This window comes from Peromyscus eremicus, chromosome 10, assembly GCF_949786415.1.
Source record: "Peromyscus eremicus chromosome 10, PerEre_H2_v1, whole genome shotgun sequence".
Lineage (NCBI taxonomy): Eukaryota > Metazoa > Chordata > Mammalia > Rodentia > Cricetidae > Peromyscus > Peromyscus eremicus.
In genome coordinates, this window is record NC_081426.1 from 69,248,759 (window position 1) to 69,275,180 (window position 26,422).

The 26,422-nt window shown below is 47.4% G+C and overlaps 1 protein-coding gene across 1 annotated transcript in view; it reads right to left on the reverse strand.

The window, feature by feature from the left end:
- The window catches only part of Igfbp7 (insulin like growth factor binding protein 7), a 61,577-nt gene extending 48,642 nt beyond the window's left edge, over window positions 1-12,935 (reverse strand). Inside the window, exon 1 of the mRNA XM_059274592.1 lies at window positions 12,447-12,935. Coding sequence (XP_059130575.1) covers window positions 12,447-12,918 — 472 coding nt within the window. The 5' untranslated portion in view covers window positions 12,919-12,935. The remainder of the gene's footprint in view (window positions 1-12,446) is intronic.
- Window positions 12,936-26,422: the final 13,487 nt, after the last annotated feature.

A 26,422-nucleotide genomic window follows, 5' to 3' on the forward strand; every position in this document is an offset into this window, starting at 1 on the left:
TATGTAATCAAATTATAATGTATTTGTACATTCTATGTATAGGTTACAAGTGTGACTGTTCCCTTGTTCATTTTTTTACTCCCAGGAAATATGCTTCTGGTGATTAGGAATAAAGTGTACAGGAATGTATGTATGTGTGTCCATCCTTCACGTCTGTGTGTTTTTATTGACTTGGCTTGCACAGGGGCTACCTTATTTTGGGTCTTACTGTCTATTCTGCTTTTCTGTACCTCCCAACCAATCAAGACAGACATCAGTTTTGCAGGATCCTTAGAGAGATGTCAGTATCTTTCTTGTGACATAAATTTTCTTTTGGCACACAACACAACATATATAAAAAGCAAGCACTTGGTGGGAATAAGGGGACTCACTTCCCACTAGCTGGTAGAAAGGAAGGAAGAAAGAAGAAATGGGTGTGTGTTGAGGGGGAATCTCCCTTATAACCTTCATGCTGTCATATGAAATAAGAGTGGAAGTCCTATTTGTGGGGAGTTAAGGGTCAGAAAATCAAGGTTCAGGACAAAATCCAGCTTGCTATGAGACAGCAAAGTTAGAGACAGAATGTGCTTGCTGGATCAAGAGCCAGCCCCCAAATGATTCCTCATATATCTGCTCTACGCCCACTCCTATACTATGGTGAGATATAGAAAGGAAGCCCAAGCCACACACGCGTTCTGCCTTCAAAGTGCTTGCAAGGTCCCTCCAGCTTACTGCTGAGATGGTCATTCCCAAATGACCTCCCTTACAGGCTTTACACTTGCGGACGCCTACTTGTAACCCTAACCAAACCCTTACAGCACACAGCAGCCTTTAACAGAAACACACAGAACACAAGGTTGCCAGGGTCCATCTGTATTACCCCCAGTTAGGATTCACCAACCCTGGGCTCACAGCAACCTAATAGGACACAAGTACTGTAAACAACGACCACATACTGTATCTGTGTTCTCTGTCGCTGTCGTCCAACTGAAGGGGAAGGGAGACTGGATGACCTTTTCAGGATGCTAAATGTTGTCTGAACATGGCTGAACATTCAAAATACATTAACTCAGGCAATCCCCACAGCCACCTGGTGAGGTCAACCGTATGTTAAGGAACACACTGAGAACATGCCAATCAGGAGAATCTCAGCTGGGGTGACAAGAAACTCTTCTCTAGGCTGAGGGACTTCTAAGCTGAGAGGAGCTACCTCACCCTCTTAGAGGTTCCAGAGAGGTGACAGTGTGAAGAAGGTTCCTCTTTCTAATGGGGTACCTGAAAAACCCACCACCATTCATTCATTCATTCATTCATTCGTTTCTTCAGCACCTACCACATCGCAAGGCTGTGAGAGGCTGGGGGAGTCAACAGTGGGCAAAGCAGATGAAAACACAAGGCTCAAGGAATGCATGCTCTCAAGAGACAACCAACAGGCTGGGTCACGTAGGTGGAGGTGAATTCTCAAGTACTGTGATCCCAACAGAGGCAAACACATTTCCACTTTGTCCAAACAGGCAAGAGCATCGAACTAGCCAGGAATTAAGACAGAGGCAAGCCCCAAGTTGCCTGTAACATGAGAGGCCATCATGTGTTTCAAGAGCTTCCATTTACTATGATGGACATGGCTCCTGAAAAAGTCCTTTAGCTGTAAAACACTGATTCTGGGCAAAGGAAGCAAACACTGCTCCATCATATGAGGATTTCTCTTAAGAATGAGGGTCCTTTAAAGTCACTGGAAATCACTTTGAAACAGTAATAGTTCCAGGCCCGGGCAGGACATTAAACCACCTGGAAAGCGTTTATGAGTCCTTGGTTCAGCTCAAGTCCAGACTAATTAAATCGGAATCTTGGGGTGGAGCTTCAGAAGAGCCTTCTGTGACTCACCTTGGCACCTCTGATGCACAGAGCAGCTAAGGATGGCTACTCCAGAAGGTGAGATGGCCTTGTACATGGAGAGCGGCAGGTCACAGAGCTCTGCCACGTTCACTCAGCTTGCGGGGGCTGGGTCTGCAAAGCTAGTCCTTTCCTTAGCCCGCCTAAGAAAGAAACCATCATTTCTTTTGCTCTCCATCCCACACTTGACAGTAATGTTCTCGTCTCTCACACACAGGCCGCCGACCCAAGTGGGCACCTCCTGAGTCTACATTTGCTCATTTACAGTTGAATGTTTTGCTTTTTCAAACGTGGTCCTGCCAAGCTGAGGCTACATGTGTGGGTCAAGCAGCAAAGGAAGTATTTTTTTTTTTTTTTTTTTTTTTTTTTTTTTTTATCAACGAGACTCTAAAAGCCAAAGATAATGCCCAGAGTGTGCCTCCTTGGCACTGATTGAACTTTGTGTCCAAACTGTGATTTTTAAATTCAACGTCCTCTATGAAGCCAATAGTTCAATTAAAAAAATATGATTCAAACAATTTATTAGTGAGTGTTTCCTATGGAAAAGATCCTGAAAGAACATGCAGGGAAGAGATAGGCCACTGGTTACTGCATTGAATGACCTCTGAACCCCAAACTGTGGACTAAAGCTAGTAAAGGTCGCCACTAGAAAACAGTATGTGTGACGCTGAGCTGGAAGATGGACGCATTCTGTGCTGCAAAGCACAGTACACAAGCTAGCCAAGGAGTCTAAGCTCACACACTAGCCAGCACAAGATGCTTTCCACTGAGTCTAAGCACATGCGCTAGCCAGCACCAGACCCTCTCCATGGAGTCTAAACACACATGCTAGCCCACAGTAGACCCTCTCCATGGAGTCTAAACACACATGCTAGCCCTCACTAGACCCTCTCCATGGAGTCTAAACACATATGCTAGCCAGCACCAGACCCTCTCCATGGAGTCTAAACACACATGCTAGCCCACACTAGACCCTCTCCATGGAGTCTAAACACACATGCTAGCCCACACTAGACCCTCTCCATGGAGTCTAAACACACATGCTAGCCAGCACCAGACCCTCTCCATGAAATCTGAGATCCCGTAAGAGCAGGTGGGATTCTTTGTCCTAAAACCTCTGCAGAACAAGGTGGACATTTCTAGAGCTTTGTCTCTAGCACTATCATCCTACATATATATTATTTGTGTAGCTCTAAACAAAGTTTTCCGATCTAACCTGGAGGCATATAAAGCAGTGTTGTATCTGCATTGGTCTGAGTAAGACAGCAACAAACCATAGGAAAAAAAGAACATTTTTTTATCTTAGAGAACAGGTGCTTCTGGGAAGCCCAAGCCGGTTCAGAACTTCCAAGCCTCCTGCCTCAGTCTGCTAAGTGTTGACACTGCAAGTGTGCACCCCTGTATCTGGCTTTCGTTGTTGTTTCTAAGGCACGTAGAAACTCACGCAGGCTTCCTAACGCCAGTAGCACTATACATGGAAACGAAACAGTTTCACAAGATCTCTCTGTGTACCGGATGTCAACATCTTTCCCCGTCTCACCTCCCTAACACCTTTAAGTGGAAGATATAAAAATACCTGCTTTTCAGGTAAGAAAAAACGAACAGAGGAAGTTTGTGCCAGATGAGCAGAGAAGAGCATAAAGGACCTGAGCAGAGTGCTGACTCCAGAGCGCGCAAGCTGAAGCTCTGTGCTGTATTTCTTCACACATGCCATCCAGGTCTTGCCTGCTGTAGCACACCACAAGAAGTAAAGGCAACTGGTAGAGACAGCCTAGCATCAGCCTGAAGTCTCATCATACCCACAGTCACAGCTGTCTCCCTCACCTTGTCCTGAGTGAGGCAGTCGTTTTGAGTCCATGGGTGGGGTGCATGAGGATCCTAAGATACCTGAAAAACTTCCTCAGGGTGGTGTTAAGAAAATGAGGGCTACCCCCCCCTCCACACACACACACTTCTGGGTGTTGTATACTGAGCTTCTTGCCTTGCCTCTCCAATGTGGCATGCCAAGTGTTGGCATCCTGGTGCTCTTATGGGCGGCGGGGGAGGGGGGACATGTCAGGCGTGGCTCTGGAATCTGGGGACTTAAGTAAGTGCCCTGAGCAGAGCTCACCACTTAAAACACTACTCCAGCTCTGGAACTAGCAAAGGGCAGGGGACAGAGAAGGAGAAGCCCGTTTCTTTGAGCTCAGCTAGATAGGAAAAAGGGGCAGCCTGCAATGAGAGGCCAGGCAGAATGGGTGAAAAGTAAGAGGCCGCAGACAAGAGAGCATTTGGGTGGTAGCGAAGGAGTGGGAGGTTCCCTTTGCCTCCACTTGCTGGGTCTAGAAAGACCTGCCCTGCCCTGCCCTGCCCTTCCAGTTACCGTCTAGTGAACCAAAGGCTCCATGGTACACAAAGCGCCAAGTTAGATCCACTCTTCTCTCCACCCAGAGGCTCTGATCTGAGACACACCTGAGTCCACAGGGGCCTCTGGCTCTGAAGCCCTGGCTTGTCAAATATCTGGCAGCATCTTTATCTCTGCCCTAGCCTGCCCTCTCCAGCCGGGCTTAGCATCTTTAATAAGGGGCCACACTGCAGGACCCCGCGCCTTGATGTCTGCACTCAGAGAGAAGCACACATTTCATTTTTCCATCAAAAGCTGGTGGTTTCCTGAGGGAGTCCTTTGGAGGCCAAGGTTGCCATGTAATTGCTGAAGCCATGACTGAAACTCCCCTTTGGATCCCTGAGTTCTGAAAACTCCCATGGAGAAGGAGCAGGCTTGGAGTCCTGCAGGCCTGGACTGCCCTGACACATTCCTGAGGCTTCGTTTCTGTGTGGTCCCTTTGGAAACTTCCAGGAGATCCATAGCTTGACAAATGTTTTTTCATCTTTGCCTGGAGTCGAGCCAGAAGCGAGCAGAACAGATGTCAGATCGAAAGCTTCTCCAACTCCACCACTTGACCGTTGGCTGCTAATTTGTGCTGATGCAAATGAAATGCCTGGGAATGTTTCTTATTCAAGGGAAGACACGCCACGATGAAACTTATCACTTTACATGCTGACTTAAAAAAAAAAAAAAAAAAGCAAGCAAGCCCCCGTAGAAGCTGGAGAGATGTCCCTTCTTCAAGAAAAACATCACAAGAAACAGGGCAACTACAATCAACTGCACCGTTTAATGCCTGCTGGAACATTAAAGCACTATTTTTTTTTCTCCTCCTAGAGTCAAAATGGAGTATGTTTAATTGAGTTCTCAAGTTCCTCCACGAATTTTCTTTCTGCACCTTGTCAAGAGTCTGACATCACCACCAGCAACAGACTTAAAAATCTACAAATGCAAATTAATGCACGACAGTGTCACTACCTAGCGCCATGCTTAGGTGTGGAGTAAATATTCCAGTTGAGAACACCGATGGGAGAGCAGAGGTATGCTGGGACTACAGGTACGCACAGTCGTGTCTAGCTTCATTCGTTCATTCATGATCTGACTTTCACAATCATCCCACGGAGGAGGAAGCCTAAATCATACCATCACTCACTACCTACATTATCCTGAAGTTCTGACAGGTGGCTTTTCGGAGTAGCCAGCTCTGTGGCCCTGTCCATGTGGATGGCCTTGGCCCTCATCAGCACCTAACTATGGGTAACATCATACCTCATGAATGGGCCTTTGTCAACACTAGGTTACTAGGTCTGCTTTACCTGGCTTGAACCTTTCTTATTTTTCAGAGGCAAGACTTCTGTGTTACTCTGGCCTACTTTTGGGAACAGCAGGATTTCCTCCCTGGATTTCCTGGACAGCTCTGCTTCCCGCCCCTCTCCCCCCCCCCCCCCCCCCAGTAACCTTCTGCACCGTTAGAGTTGCTGAGGGGTGGGGCCTGCTGTCAGCTCCAGCTGTGGCTAGTTAACCTTGCCTTGCCTTGCTGTCCTCTGTGAACGGGGGGGGGGGGGGGGGGGGGGGGGGGGGGGGGGCAATTCAACACATTAGCTTTTTCAAAAGGGTCAGATCATTTTTGCCATTAATTGAATTTGGGATAAAACATGAATTTAACTCTTTCACACATAATTTCAAATGAAAAGCAGACACTCTTTTCTCCATTCTGTCTACTCCGGTTTCCTTCTCCTGACTTCTCACGTTCCATCAGAGTCTGGGTGTTTGATGTGTGTAGGGGTGCTCTTCGCTGATGTGGGAAACCCCTACAGAACAGGCTTGGGGGTGATCTCTGTGGGCATTTCTAGTGCCTCCACCCTGAACTGACTCATAAAGAGTACAGGACATCCTGGGACGTCTGTCTTTACTGTTACCTTAAGTGAGCAGGCACATGAATTATTGTATACCTAAGTCTCCATCACTTTAAAAACTTTCTGATCTTGTCACTCATAAACTTCTAAAGGAAGCCACATTCACGGATCCTCCCAGCTTAACAATTCTGTTGACAGTAATCCAGTCTTCCCTTTCTACCGGTTACTTAGAAGATGTCTGTGCTACAGTTAAAGGCACAGAGGAGGTCAGAACCCATGGGGAGCAGCTGGAGGTAAAGGAAGCTCACAATCTAATCCACTGGGAGGCAAATTTTAGAATGAGAGTGGCCAGCTGTCCTTGGACTCTAACCAAGGGCGTCTTATCCCTGAGCTATCCAAAAGAAAACCTTATAAGGCAGTGTCTTCTAGAAGGCAAGTCCGCAGTGGACCCTTCTAGGGACAGGATAGAAATCATATTGAGGATGTCAATGTGCCTGCTCAGCTCCATCATTCCATCTCAGGGCTGTAACAATGTGAAGGAGAGGGAATTGGTCAGCGCTGCCTACTCTGCCCTCCTGAGGTTATTTCTCAGCTCTGATAAGGTTTTCTCAACTCTGACACAACTATGTTACAGTAATCATGTTCCAGGTTTCTTCTTGGTGTATAATTTGAGTGTGCCTGTGGCTACCTAATTCAGGCTTTTGAATGCTCTTTCCTTGAAGAACTGTGGAATAGGCACTTGCCATTTAATCACCAATTTCCAAACTATGAAGACTGTACCTTGTCTCTAGAGTGTTTTTCTCTAAATTTTAGAAAATATAGGAATTTTAGAGTCTGAAAGGATCCTTTAACCCTTCTCCAAGGTTGCCCGTTTCCTTTCTAACGCTGCTTCAGGAGCTTAAAACTTTAGTGACTAAGACGGGATAAAGTGATAAGGAAGAATTAGTGATCCGCTCACCATTCTAGACGCTTCTATGTTCAGCAAGGGCAAACAAGGCCCATAAAGGTGTAAAGCTAGAAAGGCATTATTATTGGGTTGGGGCAGATTCTTATTGGCAACTTTCTCCCCTCCCTCTGTCTGTCTGTCTGAAAGTGAGGAGGGAGAGTTACAGGATGGCTGTAATTTGGAGGCAGTACTGGCCGGTAAACAAGCAACCTGAGATTGCATTTAGTAAAGACGAAGGTCAGAGGCGCAGGGCATGCTGGGCATTCTCAGGTAAACACAGCCTGTCATGGCAAGTTAGGGTCTCAGGATTGACAGCCCTTAGATTTTTTTCTTATTGTCTTTTGTGTACTCTGACTAGCCCTTCCTCAATTCCTCTTATCCCAACTTCACTCTCAGCCTCTGTGAAGGAGGACCTTTTGCTCTCTGCTCCTATGAGTGTGACATTTTAAGTTTCTATGTAGAAGTGAGATCACGCTTGTATTTGTCTCTTTGTGCATGGCTTACTTAACATAATGTCTTCCATGTTCATCCATGTTGTGACACATGACAAGACTTCCTTCTTCTGTAATGCTGAATAATATTCCAAGTCCTCTTCTTTCTAACTCCATTCTAACCCCACACTACCTCTTCTCTAGCAAACTGCCATTTCTTTTTGTCTTAGTCAGGATATATCACTCCCCAAAGAAGTCATCATTGACTCCTTTCCCATAAATCTGAACATTCTCTTCTGCATAAGCCCTGCCCTTTTTGCATGACAGAGTCAGCTTAACAAAAAGCATTGCATTGACATGTCCGGTCTCGAGATAAACCAGTCCATTAGCAAGTTCATTGACTGTTGGAACACCTCCTCTTCCAGTGGAGTTCATGGGTTCACTCAAGGATAGCAATCTCACAGCAGCATTTAAATGACATGTTACCAACCTCAAAATAAGTCTAAAGCGAATTCCTTAAAGAAAAGTCTTAGCTGGGTGGTGGCGGTGCATGCCTTTAATCCCAGCACTCAGGAGGCAGAGGCAGGTGGATCTCTGTGAGTTTGAGGCCAGCCTGGGCTACCAAGTGAATTCCAGGAAAGGCGCAAAGCTACACAGAGAAACCCTGTTTCGAAAAACCACACACACACACACACACACACACACACAAGTCTTAAAATTTGTCAAATAAGATACATCCCTGACAGTCAGAGTCTTCGCTGAAGCTTTTTCTACTTACAACACAGCTCCTGGACCTGATTCTAGCCATTGACACGATGTGAGAATGTGAGGATTTGGGGTAACATGAGCATGGACGGCGTTAGAGCTCACGATGGCAGAAGACAGGAAGCTAAGTCTGTGTAAAGGTGGGTGGTGGGAAGAGCATACAGCGGGGAGCCCATGGTCCACATTCCCAGAGGAAGGAGGCACTCCCCTAAGGGTCTCCTCTGTCTGTCTGACAAACACAAACCAAGTTCCCACTGCTAGCCGGCCACTGTGTTTGAGAAGCATTAAAAGACGGAGGCTGCCCTCTGCTCTGGGGAAAAGACGCTTATAGGAGTATTGTGAGATGTGGGACGGTCTATACAGCACTGCCTGCTCCTCATTCAGGCCATGGCCCTGCTCCTCCCTTTGCCGAAGCCCTCAGATCTGCCGTCTTTGGCTTCCTGGCACTGCCCCCTCCCTCACATTGTCCACGCATCCCTAGCCACTGTTGTACTGCTCTGCTGTGCATGTTCCCACACTACACACAAAACTATGTAAAAGCGCTGGCTTCTGTCTACAGCTTACACTAAACTCCGCAAGTAAGACATTGTTCCTGTTTTATTCAAAGTTGCTTACTCTGAGACCAGAAGAGTATTGGAGGACTCATCCATTTATTAACCCGTTCGGGCACTGATTTGGGCCCCTGGACATTTGGGCTCTTTGGGCACCAATGACTCTCTTTTCTGGTTGAACAATAATACCGATCTTTATCCAGTGGTTGCTACAGATAATTTTCATGAGATTTCACCATCACAAAATCCTATGAGACAGGTATCGTTGTAATCCCATTCTACAAGTGAGGAACGCTGTGGACAGAGAGGTCATGAAAGCACCAAGCTAGTGTGGTTCATGGTGGAGCTAACATCCTTATCCAGGGAGTCATAGTCTACAGCTGACTGTCAGCTATGACGCCTTTGTACAGTTACACAGCAAGGATCCCGTAAGAATTGGTTGATGAACAGTACTGGGAAAATAACAACAGCATGATGGAGCAGGGGAAAGTCAGGTCTCACAGAGAAAGCGACATAAGAGTTCTAAGGGAGGGTGGTGTGTGTGTGTGTGTGTGTGTGTGTGTGTGTGTGTGTGTGTGTGTAGGGTGTAGGCAGGAGGCTTCCCAGGCAGAAGGCACAGCATCATCTCCAAAGGCATGTACAACAGAAGCTACATATTGTGGGGAGAGCACAAGGAGACTGGAGAGAAGAGGCCAGATGGAGTTACACTGTGAAGACCTTCCTGTTGCCTGAGTGGCAGTAGAACTTAGCCATGGAGGTACTAGTAAGTGAGACCCGATGTACTGGCATTCTAGGTCCACAAGTAAAAATTCTGAAGGGACAGAAAATGGTACCCAACTAAATGGGTTGCCGAGGAACTCAGATTTGAAGGACTGTAAACAAAAGGTCTGAGAACTGGAACAGAGGAGCAGCATCTTCTGTGCCCCCAACACCATGATCCTATGTCATGCCTCATCACCTCTGTCTCGATTCTTTTTGTTACACGGAATGGTCAAGTCTCCCTCTTCCAGTTACCCAGGGACTTCAGCGGGTTCTACCAGCACTCAGTCCACAGTGACAGCGCCAAGATTTGGGATTATTAGCTCGTTATCCTTCTAACAGATTCTTCCAGTGGATGGCTTTGCTTTCTACTGCAGAGATACAGAATCAAGCAGGACAGGCTCTCTCCAGAAGGCATTAAACTGTCATTTCAGTGAAGAAAAGCAACACCAGGGGGTGCTCCAGGGATCCAGGGAAAGTGCTCGGCAGTTTGTAACCTGTACACATACTTTCTCCGTCGTCAAGACCAGATTTGCTCTGTGCACCCCTAGCTATACCCAGCCAAGGCTGGCTAGCTGCTCAATAAATACTATGTTTAACGAGACCAAAGGAACAGAATGCAGATGGCCTTTTTCACTGGGGCTGGGTTCTGTAATAGACACCTTCTCCTCCTTAATACGGACACAACACAAGTTTCTTTTGAGGAGAGAAATGGCTAGAGGAAGTGAGGAAATCCATTTGTGTGTGTGTATGTGTGTGTGTGTGTGTGTGTGTGGTGTGTGTGTGTGTGTGTGTGTGTGTGTGTGTGGTTTTTCAAGACAGGGTTTCTCTGTGTAGCTTTGCGCCTTTCTTGGAACTCACTTGGTAGCCCAGGCTGGCCTCGAACTCACAGAGATCCGCCTGCCTCTGCCTCCCGAGTGCTGGGATTAAAGGCGTGCGCCATCACCGCCTGGCGAGGAAATCCGTTTTTATTCTCCGTAAAGACCCAATACTAAGTGAGCGGTACTTAAGTAAGTGGTATTCTGCGCATCTACTGCCTGCCACCATCAAACTTCACGCAGGACCCAACACGAGTACGTAAGGAGATCTGGTTCCCTGTCACTCACCCATTCTTGTCTGCTGTGGAAAGGTATTCTGGCAGCGCTCTGTCCTCTCCTGCTCTCTCTATCATTGTCCCAGAAGCCAGCCTCGTGCTGGTCAGTGTGGGAATAAGAGAGGCAAGACTGATTTGTCTCCGGTTTGAGATGGTATTTCTCACCACCTTCCCGAGCATAGAGATAAAGCCAGGTTGTGCCCTTAAGGAGTTTGCAGCCTGGAGAGGGACTGAAGAATTGGGCGTCACTGGCAGGGAGGCAGGCTAGATCTGTTTACCCATCATATTTCCTCATCATACTGCGTAAGTGTTGAGAGAAGGAAGTAGCAAGAGAGAAAAGGATAAAAATTTACACTAAAAAAAAAAAAGACAGGAAAACAGAGGTGGATAACTTGGGAGAAGGAAGGAGGGGAGAGGAGAGGGTATGAGAAGGTAATGATGAGGCTAAATATAATACAAGTACATTTATAAAATGTATAAAATGTCATAACAAAACCATTTTGTACAATTAAAACACACTAAGGAAAACAACAAAATAAACTAGCCACGGATGAGGAAACAACAGCCCTTGGGAAATCACCAGGCCAGTCTGCTCTGATAGGCAAAGAACCTTGACTCTGAGACTACGGGAAAGACACTCCCCCTGGGGATGTTTATAAGAAACTCTCAATATTTGGAATGAACTCTTAATGTGCATTTCCCTTCACGATGGGACTCTCGTGCAAGAGCCAAAGCAAGAAAGGGCTGTTTCTGTTGGAAACAGGGATATCTGGGCTGTGCTTTTCTAAACTTGAGGTGGTAACACCGTAAGTGGGTAACTGTGAGTTACACCCTCTAAGGCTTTTCATAGGGAACTTTGAGGCGATTGGCACACAGCCTATTTGCATATGGATTTCTGGGAAAAAGCTGTAAAGAAAGAGCTGGCACTTGGAAAGTCTGGAGAAAGCCTGAACAGCTGATTTTCCTCCCCTTCCCTCCTACCTTGGCTGGGGCCAGGGCAGCAGCTGCCAGCGCTGGGTTCTAACTTTCCCTCCAAACGACTGCTCATGGAAAAATGTTATTTCAGGCACTAGAGTTAAAGTTGCTGATTTTTTTCGTCCCAATCTCAGACTTTATTTTTTCCCATTTCATAAGTTTGGGTTAGTATGGAATACAATAGACAAACAATGTCCAAAGCATTCCTGCTGAACTTGCATCCTGTGAACAAATTATGAGAAAAAAAATAACCAAAGCCCAAGGGGGAAAAAAAAAACCCAACATGGTCAAAGGGCTCACAACATCAAAGCGTTTGTGTTTCTTTTTACCTCCAAGTATAATGGTCTAGCTAAGTTACTGTTTGAAAACTGGAAACGCCTGTTCATGAATATTAATGTGAACCCCAACTTAAAAATTCTTATTTTCCAGTTACTAAATCAACTTTCTGAAAGTCCTTACTTTGTCTTTCTCTGCTAACCCCGTCTACCCACCTCTCTGCACACACCCAAGCAAAGGAAAAAAATGAGGAGAAAAGGTTTTCAAGAGCATAGCGGCTTTCCGGAATCGCCCTGCCAGCTATGAGTTGGGTGAATTGTGAGAATGGAGGAGCCCGAGGTCTCGGAAAATCTTTTCTAAATTTACACCCGTTACTGCGATTTTTCACTTTCTTGGCGCACACAGGAAACTCCAAATAAAACCATCCCAAGAGAGCCGGGAGGCGTTCCCCTTGGCTCAGGACACCCGGCAGCCGTCAATTCCTCCCTCCCGCGGGTCTCCAGGAATGCTCGGCAGCACGGGGTGGGGGAGGGAGTGGCGGGGTAAGCGCTGGTGCCCACCTTGCTCGCAGGTGCCCTTGCTGACCTGGGTGATGGCCTTCTCCCCGCGGCTCTCGGCGCGCAGGCTGGCGGCGCGCAGCTGGCAGCCGCTGGGGTAGGTGGTGCCGTCGCTGCCGCACACCGGGTAGCGGCTCTTGCACACGCACACGGCGAGGGTCGCCGGGCCGCCGGCTGCTGCCCCGGCTTTACCCTTCCGCCTCTTGCGGCTCTTCACGCACTCCATGCCCGGCGCGCAGTGCCCCCTGCCGGCCGCGCCGCCCCCGCACGGCTCGCCCTCGCCGCGAGCGCACACCGGGCAGCAGCCGCACGCATCGCGGGTCTCGCCCAGCGGGCAGCCCAGCGGGGGCAGCGCGGGGCAGGAGGCCTGCACGCACGGGCCGCAGGCATCCGAAGAGGAGGAAGAGGAGAGGGGCAGGAGCAGGAGCAGCAGTCCGGCGGCGCCGAGCAGCAGGGCGCGCGGTGGCCGCTCCATGGCCCGGTGGCTGGACGCGAGCGCGCGAGTGAGCGGCGGGGGCCCCCGCCACCGCCCCTTAAAGCCGCCGCCCCGCCCGGCGAGCCACGGGAGCCCTCCCCGGGGCGGAGAGTCTGCCCGCTGCCCGCCCCGCTCGGCTCGCCCGCCCGCGCTCCTGCCCTCCACCACCCCCGCCGTGGACACCTTCGCAGCCCTGGCCGGCCCCGGCCCACGCCCAACACGCTGGCAGGCTGGCTCCCGCTCAGCCCCCTGCCCCTGTCCTCACTCTCCAGATCGAGCTATTTTCACTTTTTCACAACTAGGGCTTTATGAGAACTCGCTGTTTAATCCATTAAATTCTTGTGGGCCCCGGGGAACCTGAGTACTTTGTGGTTTACGCTTTTAAGGACAAACCACGAAGGGAAGTGGGGTTTGTGTCCTCTTTGCGTCCACAGTTTTGGATGTCATGTTTCTCACTTTGGATCCTTATAATCTTGCTCCTCCCTCGTATCACACAAAACCCTGTGCTGCCTCATGTCAAGTCAAGTTTAAAGTTCTTTTAAAAAAAAGTTTTGTTTTAGATTTATCTATTTTTATTTTTATGGGTATGAATGTTTTGGCTTCATGTTTGTGTACATCATATGTGTGCCTGGTGCCTACAGAGGCGGGAAGATCTGATACCCTGTTACTGGAGTTACAGACAGTAGTGAACGGCCATGTAGGTGCTGGGAATCGAACTCAGGTCCTGGGAGTGCAGCCGGTGCTCTTTAACTGCTGAGCCATCTCTCCAGTCCCCTTAAAAATTTTTAAAGCGTTTTTTTTTTTTTTTTTGTGTGTGTGTGTGTGTGTGTGTGTGTGTGTGTGTGTGTGGGCACACACGCCACACGTGTGGAGGTTAGAGGACAGCTTGCAGCAGCTGGTTTTCTCCGTCCACAGTATGGGTACCAGGGCTTGGAATCTGGTCATCAGGCTGGTCAGCACATGCCTTTCCACCCCGAGCCATGTCCCTGGCCGGTGTTGTTATTCAAAACACAGAAGACCTTTCAGAGGACGGGCCACTATGCGATCTGCGGGGGCAATGGTATTGTGTCACAGAACTGTCCTTCTGTTTCTTTAGGATATTTAACAGTTCAGTGTCCACACTGACTGCAGTTGCCGGGAATCAGGGTCGCTGGTCCCAGAAGGTAGAGTTTGAGGCAGAGCCCCACTGGAGTCCACAGAAAGCACTAATCTTAGGGACTATATTAAAACCAAAAATTTGCTCATCTTAAAAGGTTAAGGAACACACTAATAAAGGTTTAATTAAACGATAAACACCTGGCACAGAAACGCATCTCCGTTTAAAAACTAAAATGACCGTGTTCCCATGGGCAAATGTTACTAGAGCTGCGCGGCAGTCCTCCTAGGCCCGACTTTTCTGTAAACCGCTGTAGAGGAAGGTTTGCGGGGGTGGGGGGTGGGGTGGGGGTGGGGTGGGGTGGGGGTGGGGTGGGTGGGGGGTTGGGGGGGTTGGGGGGGTTGGGGTAGGGGAGATTGGGGGGGTTGGGGTGGGGAGCCGCTCTGAGGAGGGTAGGGCTGCATCCACCCCCCCATCCATGAGCACAGAAAACACAGAATCTAGGTGACCAAAGCAAATGCACCCATTGACCACACATCAGGTGGCACCACATGGTGCAGAAGTGATTGGGATGGCTCTTGTGCTGGAGGTCCTGCCCAGGTCATGTCACTTTTCTTTTCTTTTTTTTCTTTTTTTTTTTTTTTTTTTTTTTGCATAAATCCCAGAATTTGTAGGGTTGCTATGTGAAAGCAAGAATTAAAGTCTACAGCACTGTCAGCAAGGTGTGTGGCCGCTCTCAATGGTCTCTCTGGGACCACTGTATACTTTAAAAACATTTACTTACCAAACTGAGATGGGAACCGCTTTCCACCCAGAAAAGGGGCGACTGATTTTTGGCTTCTCTTTTAGTATATTCTAAAAGAGTGACACATTTTTAAAAAATTATTTATTTTTATTTTATGTGTATTGGTATTTTGCCTGCATGTATGTCTGTGAGAGGTTGTCAGATCTTGGAGTTGCTGACAGTCATGAGCTGCCACATGGGTACTGGGAATTGAACCCAGGTCCTCTGGGAGAACAGCCAGTGCACTTAACCATTGAGCCATCTCTCCAGCCCCAAGTGGCATGTTTTTAAGAGACCAGATACCAAGATGACAGCTTAAAAACCAATGGACGTTTTCGAAGGAGTTTTCCTGCGTGTGCTTGCTTTTGTTCCACAGCAAGAAAAGTTTATTAGTAAAACGGTCGTTAATCAGACCAAATGTTTCCTACCCAGTTTCAATATTGTTAACCTTTTGCTGAAGATCTCAAGTTGACTCCACAATCCAGTATGGCTACAGCCCGAGGTTCCACAAGAGGTCAAAGTTGCCCCTGAGACAAGGATGTCCAGGCATGTAGTTAACTTGAAAAGCCACATGAAGACATTCCTTCTGAGGGTGTGACAGGTAGGAAGTAAGCAGGGAGGGTAGATGGTCATAAAGATGTGTATCCAGTGTGTGTGTGTGTGTGTGTGTGTGTGTGTGTGTGTGTGTGTGTGTGGCAGGGGGCAGGAAGTTGTGATAGCAGCCACAGGGCTGTGGGGTTGTTCCCCAGTGAGTGAAAGTCCTGCCTCAGAGGCGACAGGGAGAACTCAATCATGTGTGACCATAAACTCCCTTCGGGGACCCTCACAGCTCAGCCAGAAAAACAGCAATCAGGTTGCCCTTGTCTGTGGTAGTGCCAATCAAGCTGAAAGCCTTGAAAATAGAGAGAGACGTGGTCATCTTGAAAAAGGAGAAAAGAAAGGAAATGGGTACTTAAAGAGAAATGTAACACGTTCCTTCTAAGTGAGATGTTGACGTCCACTCGGCTTCAGTTTGAGTGATAAGAAGAGCCTGGATGTGGACACGGGATTAAGTCACGTGCGACAGATACGTGCTTGTTTCTTTCTGTTTAATCCAATGCATTTTATTTTATTTTCTTGCTCTGGTCAGTGGTTGCCACCTATGTGGAATAGGAGTGGGAAGAGTGGACATCCACGCCTGGTCTCGATGCTTTCTACTCTTTCTCCACTGAGAATTGTGGTGGTATTGTGTTCCCCAAAATATTGTGTACCCTAATAAACTTATCTGGGGTCAGAGAACAGAAAAGCCACTAGATACTTAGGATAGGCAGTGGTAGCATAGCACACACCTTTAATCTTAGCATTCCAGAGGCAGAAATCCATGTGTTCAAGGATACAGCCAAGCATGTGACTCACGCCTTTAATCCCAGAAAGTGAGCCTTTAATCCCAGGGAGTGGTGGTAGAAAGCAGAAAGGTATATAAGGCGTGAGGACCAGAAACTAGAAGCATTTGGCTGGTTAAGCTTTTAGGTTTTGAACAGCACAGTTCAGCGGAGAGTCATTCGGATATGAGGACACTGAGCCTTCCAGTCTGAGGAAACAAGATCAGCTGAGAAGTTGGCCAAGTGAGGTAGCTGTGGCTTGTGATCTTCCAGTTCACCCCAATACCTGGCTCAGGTTTGATTTTATTAATAAGAACTTTTAAGATTCCTCCTACAGAGAATGAAGTTAGTTAGCTGCAGGTTTTTCACAGATGGTCTTAGCAGGTTGAGGAAATCCCTTTCATTTCCAATTGATGAACATTCTTATGAAGTAATCTTGGGTTTTGTCAAATGCCCTTTCCGCGTCTAGTGAGATGGTAACTAAAAATGCCTCTTACTCTATCAACATGGTATGTTTCACTGATTTATATTTCGTTTTTGAATATTGAAACCATATTTGCATTCCTGGAATAAATCCTGCTTCATCATAGTGTGAAACCCTTTTTGTGTGTTTCTGGAACTTACTCATAAGTTGTTTTTTTTTTTTTTTTATTGTCCTTGTATCACTATCCATAGAGATGCTGGTTTCATCTTATGACTTTGGTTTTGTTATTATGGTAATAATGGTACCACACAATGAGGTAGGAAATGTTTACACATCCCCCATTTGCGGGGACTGATTTCTGAATGGTGGCCTTCCTGAGTGAAGCTTTTCTTCTTGTAAAGTTTTTCAGCTACTAATTCTTTTCTTCCTTTTTTAACCTATGATAGGCCTGTAGAGTCTGCTAGGATTGTTATAACAAAGTACCACAGCCTGGATGGCTTATACAATAGGAATTAATTTTCCCACAGTTCTGGAGCCTAGAAGTCCATGACAAGTGCTTGAGACCCATCTGAGAAGGCTCTGCTCTAGGCCTCTCTCTGGCTTCCACATGGCTACCCTCTACCCACATGTACAGTTTTGACATTGACTCAAGAAGAAATAGAAAATCCGAATCGACCTATTATGGGTTGAGTTGTGTCTCTCACTTCCTCCAGTTCCTCTGGGGAAGCCCTAATCCCCAACTCCTCAAATATGACTGCATTTGGAGATGGATACTTTAAAGATCCTGAGGCCTCTAAGATGGGGGTCCTGATCCAATATGCCTCATTAGAAACCACTGAAGGAAAAAGGAGGAGACCCTGGGGTGTCATTCTCACAGAGAAAAGGCCAGCGAGGGTGTGGTGAGAAGCCAGCCACCTGAAGACCAAGGAGAAAGGTGCCAGAGAAGCGTACCTGCTGAAGGATGATCTTAGCCTGACAGAATACATCTCTGACGCAAGCCATGCAGTCTGGCACTTAGTTATAACGGTCCTCGTCAGCCAGCACACCCAGGTCATAACCATCTGCTCTGGTGACTTCGGAGAGCCAGGGACAAGAGTCTGTTCTTTCTCCTCCTCCATTTCCCCTTTCCTCCCTCCTAATTTTTTGGTCTGTGCTCTCAAGGCTAGGACTGAGAAGGACTGGGAAAGAGGAAGAAGTTCCTCTCCCTATGAAATCGGCTTAACAGTCCTTTCATTATGGCTGCAGATTTTATGGTCACTCTGAGTGCTCATGGATAATTGGCATGAGACAGGTCTCCAAAGACTAGCTCTCTTGTAGGGCCCAGATGTTGACCCCTTGAAGGGCCTTGTGGTGTCTCTTCACAGCACTGTTCACTGGCACAGGAGAAAGGACTAAAGCAGCTGAGGTCCAGGAACTGAGCCAATCTCACAGATAGTCCACAGTGTTTTTACAAGTTGACCTGACATCAGCAGCCAGGCCTCGGTGTTATTAGAAGCCCAGCTGATGCTTGCAGCTGAGCCACACTGTTGCCCTGTGGGGCATAAACAATCTCACAGATCATCCTCTTTAGACAAGGTCATCATGTCACCCAGAAATACCAAGCACCACCTCCACGGCCAAGCAAGACTGTTTTGCAAATTACAGCTCCATCTTGCTGCCATCTGTCTGTCCTCCGATAGGCTAAACTTCCCCCTTTATTCCTGGAGGAGACTTCCCAAGCCGATGCTTGGAAGCTTAGATGGTACCGAATTATACGTGCTGTGTTTTTTCCTAAATATGCAAACTTCTGATAAAATTTAGTTTGTATGCCAGTCACAGTAAGAGATTAGGAACCATGATAATTGAAATTGAACGATTATAGCAATATATTGCCACGAACTTATTTAAAACGTGTGAGTATGTTTACTTGTGGAATTTTCCATTTAGTAATTTCAGAGCTGGCTGGTTGTAGGTAACCAAAATGGGAAAAGCAGAACCTCCGCTGAGGAGGGACATCCGCTAGCAGAACGACGGTCCTGTTTCCTGACAGCACCGACCCACAGCCAGTTCCTGCCTCCTTTCCCTCGGCCCTAGTTCAATCTCTCTGGCAGGCTCTTCCTGACATCATGAGAACCTCATGGTTCAGTGTGGTTGGTATCTGCTCTCCATGGTAAGAGACAAACTTGACTTTGTCAGCCGTAAGTGTGTCCCTCGTGATCATGGACCGAAGGTCAATGACGCGTGGATGATTTGCCCTCTACTCTCATCTCTTACCCTATTTCAGATCATTTTTATCCCATCCCAATCCATACTATACCCTAGAACTTTTCTTGGTGGATCTTGGACAAGCTGCAGCTGCCTCCTCCTTTTCCTTCTCCTCTTCTTCCTCCTCTTCATCTTTTTTTCCCTCCTTCCCTTTTTTGAGACAGCTGCCATTCAGTCTAGCCTGGAATTCTCTGTGCGGCTCAGGGTGGTCTTGAACTCATGACCCTTCTAGAAGTAGCACAGGCCTGTGTCCCCATGTCTGGCATATGAATTATTTTCCTTCTTGTGGCATCTCCAACTCTCTTTATGACATCTTTGGAAAATGCCTGGCCCCGTGCATCCTGCCTCTGCTACACGCTCCGTTCTGAGCATGAACGTGGTAGACACAAGTCTGTTATCTGGCAATGTCTAGCCTGAGAGTGGGATGCTTGTCTCCTTTTCTTACTAGATTCATGAATCTCACAGCTCCTGTCTTCTTGTTTGGCTTTTTGGGGCTTGCCAGAATGGGAAAAACAGAATGGTAGGGGAGGAGAAGACCCCTGCATTTGCCACTGGAATCTTACTTATCCCAGCTGCCCTGCAGGGTGTGGGAGGACAGCGCACAGGGTTGGGTTGATTTTGACAGGGGCATTTTGCACTAAGGAATCCAACTCCCGGGTGGTCTCTAGAACACGGGGGTGCATAGCACCTTTTGAATTGTGCTTCCTCGGGCCATCTTTAGGTGAGGGGAAAGTTCTACCCAACAGTCTGTCGTACTAACACAGTATCTTTCATCTCTATCACCTCTTCATTTTTCTCTCACAACATCACCATGGTCATCATCATCATCAGTAGGAGGGAGATTGTCAGGTGGTATGATGGGTGTCCATGATCATTCTAGTCCAGATGAGCAGTGTGTGAGCAAGCCAGTGTGAATCAGTTTGACACACTCCAGCAACCCAAAGAAGTCCAGTCTAGCTAAAGTGTGTAGGTAAAAAACAAAAAAAAAACAAAACAAAGCAACAACAACAACAACAACAACAACAAAAAACAAACGAGGAGCAATGAGTCTGGAAAGAGGGCAGATGCCAACCGCCCAAGGTCTTTGTATACCATCTGTACGGCTTTGGACTGGACCCTACAGAAGCTATAGTATAGATGATGGTGAGCTATTGAGAGATGCAGGAGAGAGGAAAGATCATGTCTGTGGGGTAGAAAGGTCACCACGTGAGAAAAAGGGAATGGCCTCACACAAGAGTAGACTTCAAGAAGGAACAGGATTTCTACCTTGTCTACATGGTGCTATTTTGGGAACGAGAGGAAAGTAACCTCATTGGGAGGACGGGATGCAGAGAATTAAAGACATAGCAAGCAGATGGTATTCTTGTGCAAAAAAAGTGCCCCTCCTCCTGGGAGGCGGACCCAGTCTGCATCATGGTGAATGACCTAGCATGTAGAGAGGATGTCAAAGTATCCTTGTACCTGCTCCCTGGGCTGGGTGCAGAGAAGTTGTACCTGCTCCCTGGGCTGGGTGCAGGGAAGTCGTACCTGCTCCCTGGCTCCTCTGTGCAGGGAAGCACAGAGCCGACATTGTTTCTGGTATAGAAATGGCACTCATTTACCCATTTAAATATAGGTGGTCAAAAGACAAGGGCATTCGGGTACCTGCCGCCGCCAGTCACCCTGGCAGGACTCTCCGAAAACTTGGAGTGAGCTGTGGCCATGGACTCTTGTGGGAGCCCAATTTCAGGTTCCTAGTGGCTTTACCCAGCAGGTCTGCGTAGAGAAGATGATTGGACCACGGGCCTGAGTGCAGGTGTCTGAGATGGTCTGCACTTGGCTGTGCTGGGGGGAGGTCTTTTGCTTCCCCCCTTGGCATTGCTATAAATACCTTAGGGCAGAGACAGAGCGGGCCCATTGGAATAGGTTTCAGGCCCTCTCGAGGCTATCCTGTATTTTCTATCTGTTTATCTCCACACTCTAAATCCTTCTACTATTTCCTGCTGCTCTCACTCAAGAAAACTCTGGGGAACTGTGGGGTTGGTGGGTAAACACCCCGCAGACTCCAAGGCAAAGACTATCACATTTGTCCATTCCTTCACACTTTGTGACAGATAGGGTTCACGCTCCATAATTGTGCTGGAATAGGCATGGATGGCATGCTCTGGACAATGAGACACAGGACTCCCTTACGCAGCAGGGGGAGGGTAGAGGAGAGAGTTTAAAAGTAGGACATGCAGGCCTCAAAAAGTGACTGACTGTGAGAGGAATCAAGAGAAGCCCTGACATTTGTCCGGTGATGGACTGGGGTAAGAAGGAAGCTGTTATAAATTGGACTCTGTGGGGGGAAGAGCACAGCTTCCGGACTGTCGTTTACTTGGAGTCTATCCTTCTGGAGTGGAAAGCGGGGCTCTCCCCGGTGATCATAACATTGTTTTAGGGACACTGTGGGGCACAGGCTCAGTGTAAGTTCTTGATGTTTGCTCTGTCCCCAGTTGACGTCTCAGTGGTAGAAATCTCCTTGTGTGGTCAAGGACAGAGACTGATTTCTTATCAAGTGTCTATCGGCTATCTTCAAGAGAGCCGCTGTACACAGGGAAATCGCTAACGGTAGGACTGACAGGGCAGTAATCGCTTACAGCATTCAGTACCAGAGAACCTGGAGGACTCTGGAGGTCATCTAAAGCTAGGTGAGAGTGCAGCATGCCATGAGCCCTGATCCTCAGATACTGGGAGCCAAAAATACCCGAAGAATACCATCAAGGGGGATGCTTTGGGTGGCCTTTTTGTGCTCTGATCCACTCATATCAAAAGCATTTCAGAAGGTCACTGCATAACAGCTAACTTGCAAGTATACCCAGGATACGCAAAGGAAGTTTAGATTTTCAACTCTAACCTTCACTCATACCTATCACGTGGGCCTGTTAAGTCTCTAAGAGCTTCTTTTTCTGCCTCGGAATTCATTATTTCACACTTTAACTTTGAATTAGCATAGACTTTTACATGTATGCCCTCCTAGCAAATGAATAGGAGAGAACGTCTTTTTGTGATGAGTAGAAATAAATTGTCTGTGGGTTATTCCATAATGAGGCTTCATCCTGCTTTGGTAGTGGGGGAGGGAGGTGTCTGTTTCGTGGGAAACAGGGCGGAGCCCTGTGTTCATCTCTCAGCTGCCCTATTCTACAATTCACCTTGGCAACTAGACATACAAAAAAATTTTTTTTAAATTGCCTCATCACTACAAGCAGCCTGGGAGGCCACCACCTGGGCGAAGAAAGCATTTCAGTGGGTGAGTCCCAGCGTAAGTGAGAGGAGGGGGTCTAGGAAGGTGCTTCTGACATGCCTTGCCGGGTTGGTGATGGTGGCTCTTCTGAAAACATCCGCCACGCCCCTCCTAAGCAGGCCATCAGAGGAGAACAAGATCTTGAGTAACAACATTCCTTTCACGGATACTGTTTGTTTTTAAGCTTGTTGAAGTGTAAGAGTAGCCACATTCCTGTCACCAAAGCAAAAGACTCACTAAAAAAAAAAAAAAAGGCTGATACAGGAATGACATTGATACTGTTTGTTAAAGCTTTGTAGCTACCAGTCATCAGCCCCTGGAGAGAGAGAGAGAGAGAGAGAGAGAGAGAGAGAGAGAGAGAGAGAGAGAGAGAGAACATAGACACACAGAGGGACTCTAAAGAACAGTGACATTTGTTTGGCGATGGCAGAGCCCTACAATGGGAGCACATGTAAACTCTGAGCTCGTCAAAGAGGCTGAGGCAATCCGAAGTTTTTACAGGCCAAGTGAAGAGGATTGCGTAATAGATTTTAAAACAGCAATCCTCGGCCACCAGGATTAGTAACAGTGTCGGTCCACCATTAAACAGTTAGCCGTGAGCAGATGTGTGTGCAGAGGTATTTCGTGTGCTTGCCCTGGCTTGTGCCGAGTTGTGATTCCAGCAGGGTCTTTTGTGATGGTTCTGCTTATGAGTTACCTGCCCAAGAGATCCCCTCCTTCACCACTTCCCGACTTTCTCTTTTACTCAGTTTTGCTGGAGCTGGACACAAATGACTCCATTTTGGTTCTGACACCTTTTTGCACTGCCAAGCTTCAGATCAGAATTTCTTCGTGCCAAGGGACTTCCTTCAGTGGTGCTGGCTCACAGCACCGGTGTTGGCCCACCACATTTGTTTTGAAAGAGAAATGGGGATGGCTGCGTTCGAGAGAATCTGGGAAACGTCTAAGCCCCTCTCGTTTTTGAATTTTGTTCGGCGGCGGCGGCGTTCTAGGCCACGTTTGTGTTGTGTTACCGAGAGGTGCCATTTTCAGACCTTCCCCGAGGATTAAAGGTAACATTTTTGTCCTCCTGTTACTTAGTATGGGTTCCTGAAAGCCCACACAAAGCATCGATAGGGTTGGTTACCGTCTTGAATGTCTTGAATGCCGAGGTTTTCAGGGGTGGACAGGTTGTTCCAGGTTTCTGGTGGTTGGTGAACTGATTTGGGATGTTCAAGTGAGGCAAGAAGAGTCCCAGCTTTGGTAAGAGGGTGCCGGCGACTCCTTCGGGCCTCTGTGAAATCTCTAGTGCTCTGATTGGCCTCAGTTTCAGGAATCCACGTGGCAGGTAAGTGTACTGCTGGTGAGATCAGTGGAGGGCTGAACAGCACTATGAGTGAGATAGGGACCCAGTGGTGGGGTCCTGGAGGCCATCAGCAGCTTGTTAAAAAGGGCTATTGAGAGGCAATGATGCCTGCCTAGGAGTAAAAATCACCCACAAAAAATGATCTTCCACCTCTTTAGTCATTGGAATGAAGTGTGTCTCTCAGAGACTGTCTTACCAACCTTTGAAATCCCTTTTGGTCACAGTTTTTGGCTAATTCTTCACCAATCATGTTAGTCAGAAGCAGCTCATTGAGGACTGAATATATACTATTTTCAGATGAGTGTGGTGCTCATGCTTGTGATCTTAGCATGTGGGAGGCTGAGGCAGGAGGATTACCACAGGTTTGAAGCTAGCAATGAGCTACATAATGAGTTCTAGACTAGACTGTGCTATAAAGTGAGACCCTATTTCAAAACCAAACAAATCTAATTCAACCCAAACCAAACCAAACGAAATGACACCACGTCCAGGTATGTCTGCCTTGAACCAATTGTGATGCTTATTCTTGGCTTCTTATGCATTCTTGGACAATGGAAGTTTGTACTATGAAAACTCTCATGCAAAATTGGAGTCTTTCCTATCACGGCTTATTAAAATGGAGCCAAGAGACCAAAGGGTCAAAACACTTAGGTCACAGCTATTTGCTTCAGGTAACGTCTTTTCAGAGCAAGCCAAAGAAACAGCTGGCCATAACTTCACATGGAAACTGATGATGGCCGTGACTTTGTTCTCACACGTAACCGCTGCCACTGGGCAATCAGAGCTTGTTAGCTTTGCTAGCTACTACAGAACTTTCTTTCAAAATAACACATGTGTTTCTATGTCCTAATAAAACCTAAACCTTCTTATGTTCTTCAACATATCAGAGCCCACGCTGACCAATGCACACACGCCCCAACTTGCAAGTCTATTTTGTGTTCTTTATTCTGCACTAGATTTTTTTTTTTTAAGTTTGGCTCTACACTTTTTATCCTAGCAACACTCATATAAATCCTTTATGTTCTAAGAATGAGAGGCTAGTGACAGTTATTTTAAAAGGAGGCTTTGCAAACCTTTCCTGGAGCCGCACTGCCCCACTGGGACCCCCTCCCGGCTCCAGAAGACCCACTGTCTCTAGAGTTCCCATGAGCTCGCTCTAATTTCTGGAATCCCCCAGAGGCTGACTTCTTATTTTCTCCACTCTTGGAATCTGGCCTCTTTTGCTGGGTTCAATTCTGGGAACCGTTTTGCTCCTGAACCTCAGCCAGGCCTGGAATCCTGGCCGACGCCAGCCACGCCCACACTGTAGACATCCTCGGTGTCCACTCAGGAAGCCGGCCCACCTCCTCTTGCTGAGTGCCTGGGTTTGGCTGCGACTGGAATGGCTTGGACTTGTCCCTTGCCAAGCCCTTCAAATGTATGTGTACCTACCTACCAGGCTGTGTGCTTCTTCCTGAAGGGACAGACAGACTGACTGACTTCCATCCTTCCTGTCTGCCTTTCTTCCTCCCCTTCAAATCTCATCTTACGGCCTTTCCCATCCATCCTTGGCCTCCACGAGAGGTCTTTGTCAGGACCCCCTTTCTTTCCCCTGGGGGCCTTTAGGTAGGAGTAAAATAAACACTGACTGGCCTTACTTAGAATCTGGCTGTTTTCTTCTTTAGGGTTTACTTTTAAGGGATTTTTATAAGAGTTGATTTCGATGTTTATTCAGGACCCGTGGGAAGGAAAGGAACCTTTCCCGAAGAGCAAAGGAATCAACCCCAGCCCCAAGAGCCTCCTCGCCAGTTGCAGCCCGTGGCTGGCTGGAAGAATCTTGTTTAACCCTCATCTTGTACCTCCTTAGTGCCTTCACTGCCTCAGCCCTAAGTGCACTGAGTTTAACCTTCAAGCTAGGAAGTCTGGAAGACAGCATCCTGCCTCAGTTAAAGAAAACGCGCAATGGAAACCAGAAACCGTGAGAGTGAAAGCCAGGAATGAGTATCTCTTAAAAAAAAACAAACAAACAGTAAAATCAAGAATCATTTAAAAAGCCTGACTCAGCCTCGTTGTATCTGAAAGGGATGAATGAATGGTTTCTTCATCCATCCAGTATGTACTGGCCAGCCCCTCCCCCGTGTAGTGGTCTCAGGCATCTGACTACTCGGTTGGCAGAGTTGGTGGTGCTGTTTGAGGAGACGTAGGAGGTGTGGCCTTGTTGGAGGAAGTGCGTCACCGGAGGCGGGGTTTGAGAATTTGAAGACTCATACCATTAAGTTTGCTCTCTGTTGTAGTTTACGGTTCAAGGTTCGCGCTCTCAGCTGCTGTTCTAGCCAGCGTGCCTGTCGCCTGCTGCCTCTGCCCTGCTGTTATGGACCCCAACCCTCCGGGACTGTGAGCCCCAATAAACTCTTTCCTCTCTAAGTTGCCTTGGTTATGGCGTCTTATCACAGAAATTGAAAGTAACGAAGACAGGGTTTTATTACGTAGCTCTGGCTGCTCAAGAATCCGCTATATAGACACCAGGCTGGCTTCAAACTCACAGAAACCTTCTGCCTCTGCCCCTTAACTGCAGCGCTGGGATGAAAAGGAAGCACCACACCTGGTCACTGGTCGACTTTCAGTTGATTTGCACACCGAGGTCAAGTTTAGGTCGACACTGTTCAGAATTCAAAATATCCATCTTCGCTTGGACCACACCAGGAGATGTCAGAGAAGCAATAAAGAGCCACAGCCTCCCAGCTGTCTGCTAAACCCGCGTGTGGTAGTGTCCCAAGTGCCTAGGAATCACTGGTGCGTTCACAGACCAACAATTATCCCATTAAATAACTCCTCAGAGTTGGATTTAACCATTATGAAAGATGCTTTGATAAAGAACATCTGTTGTTGTTTTCAATTAAATATTATACCACTAAACTTTGATTAAAAACTGATTTAAACATTTTAATGGCCCCTTCTCTAGAAGACGGCTAAATGCAAAAAAGAAAAATATATCACTTCTTTAAATTG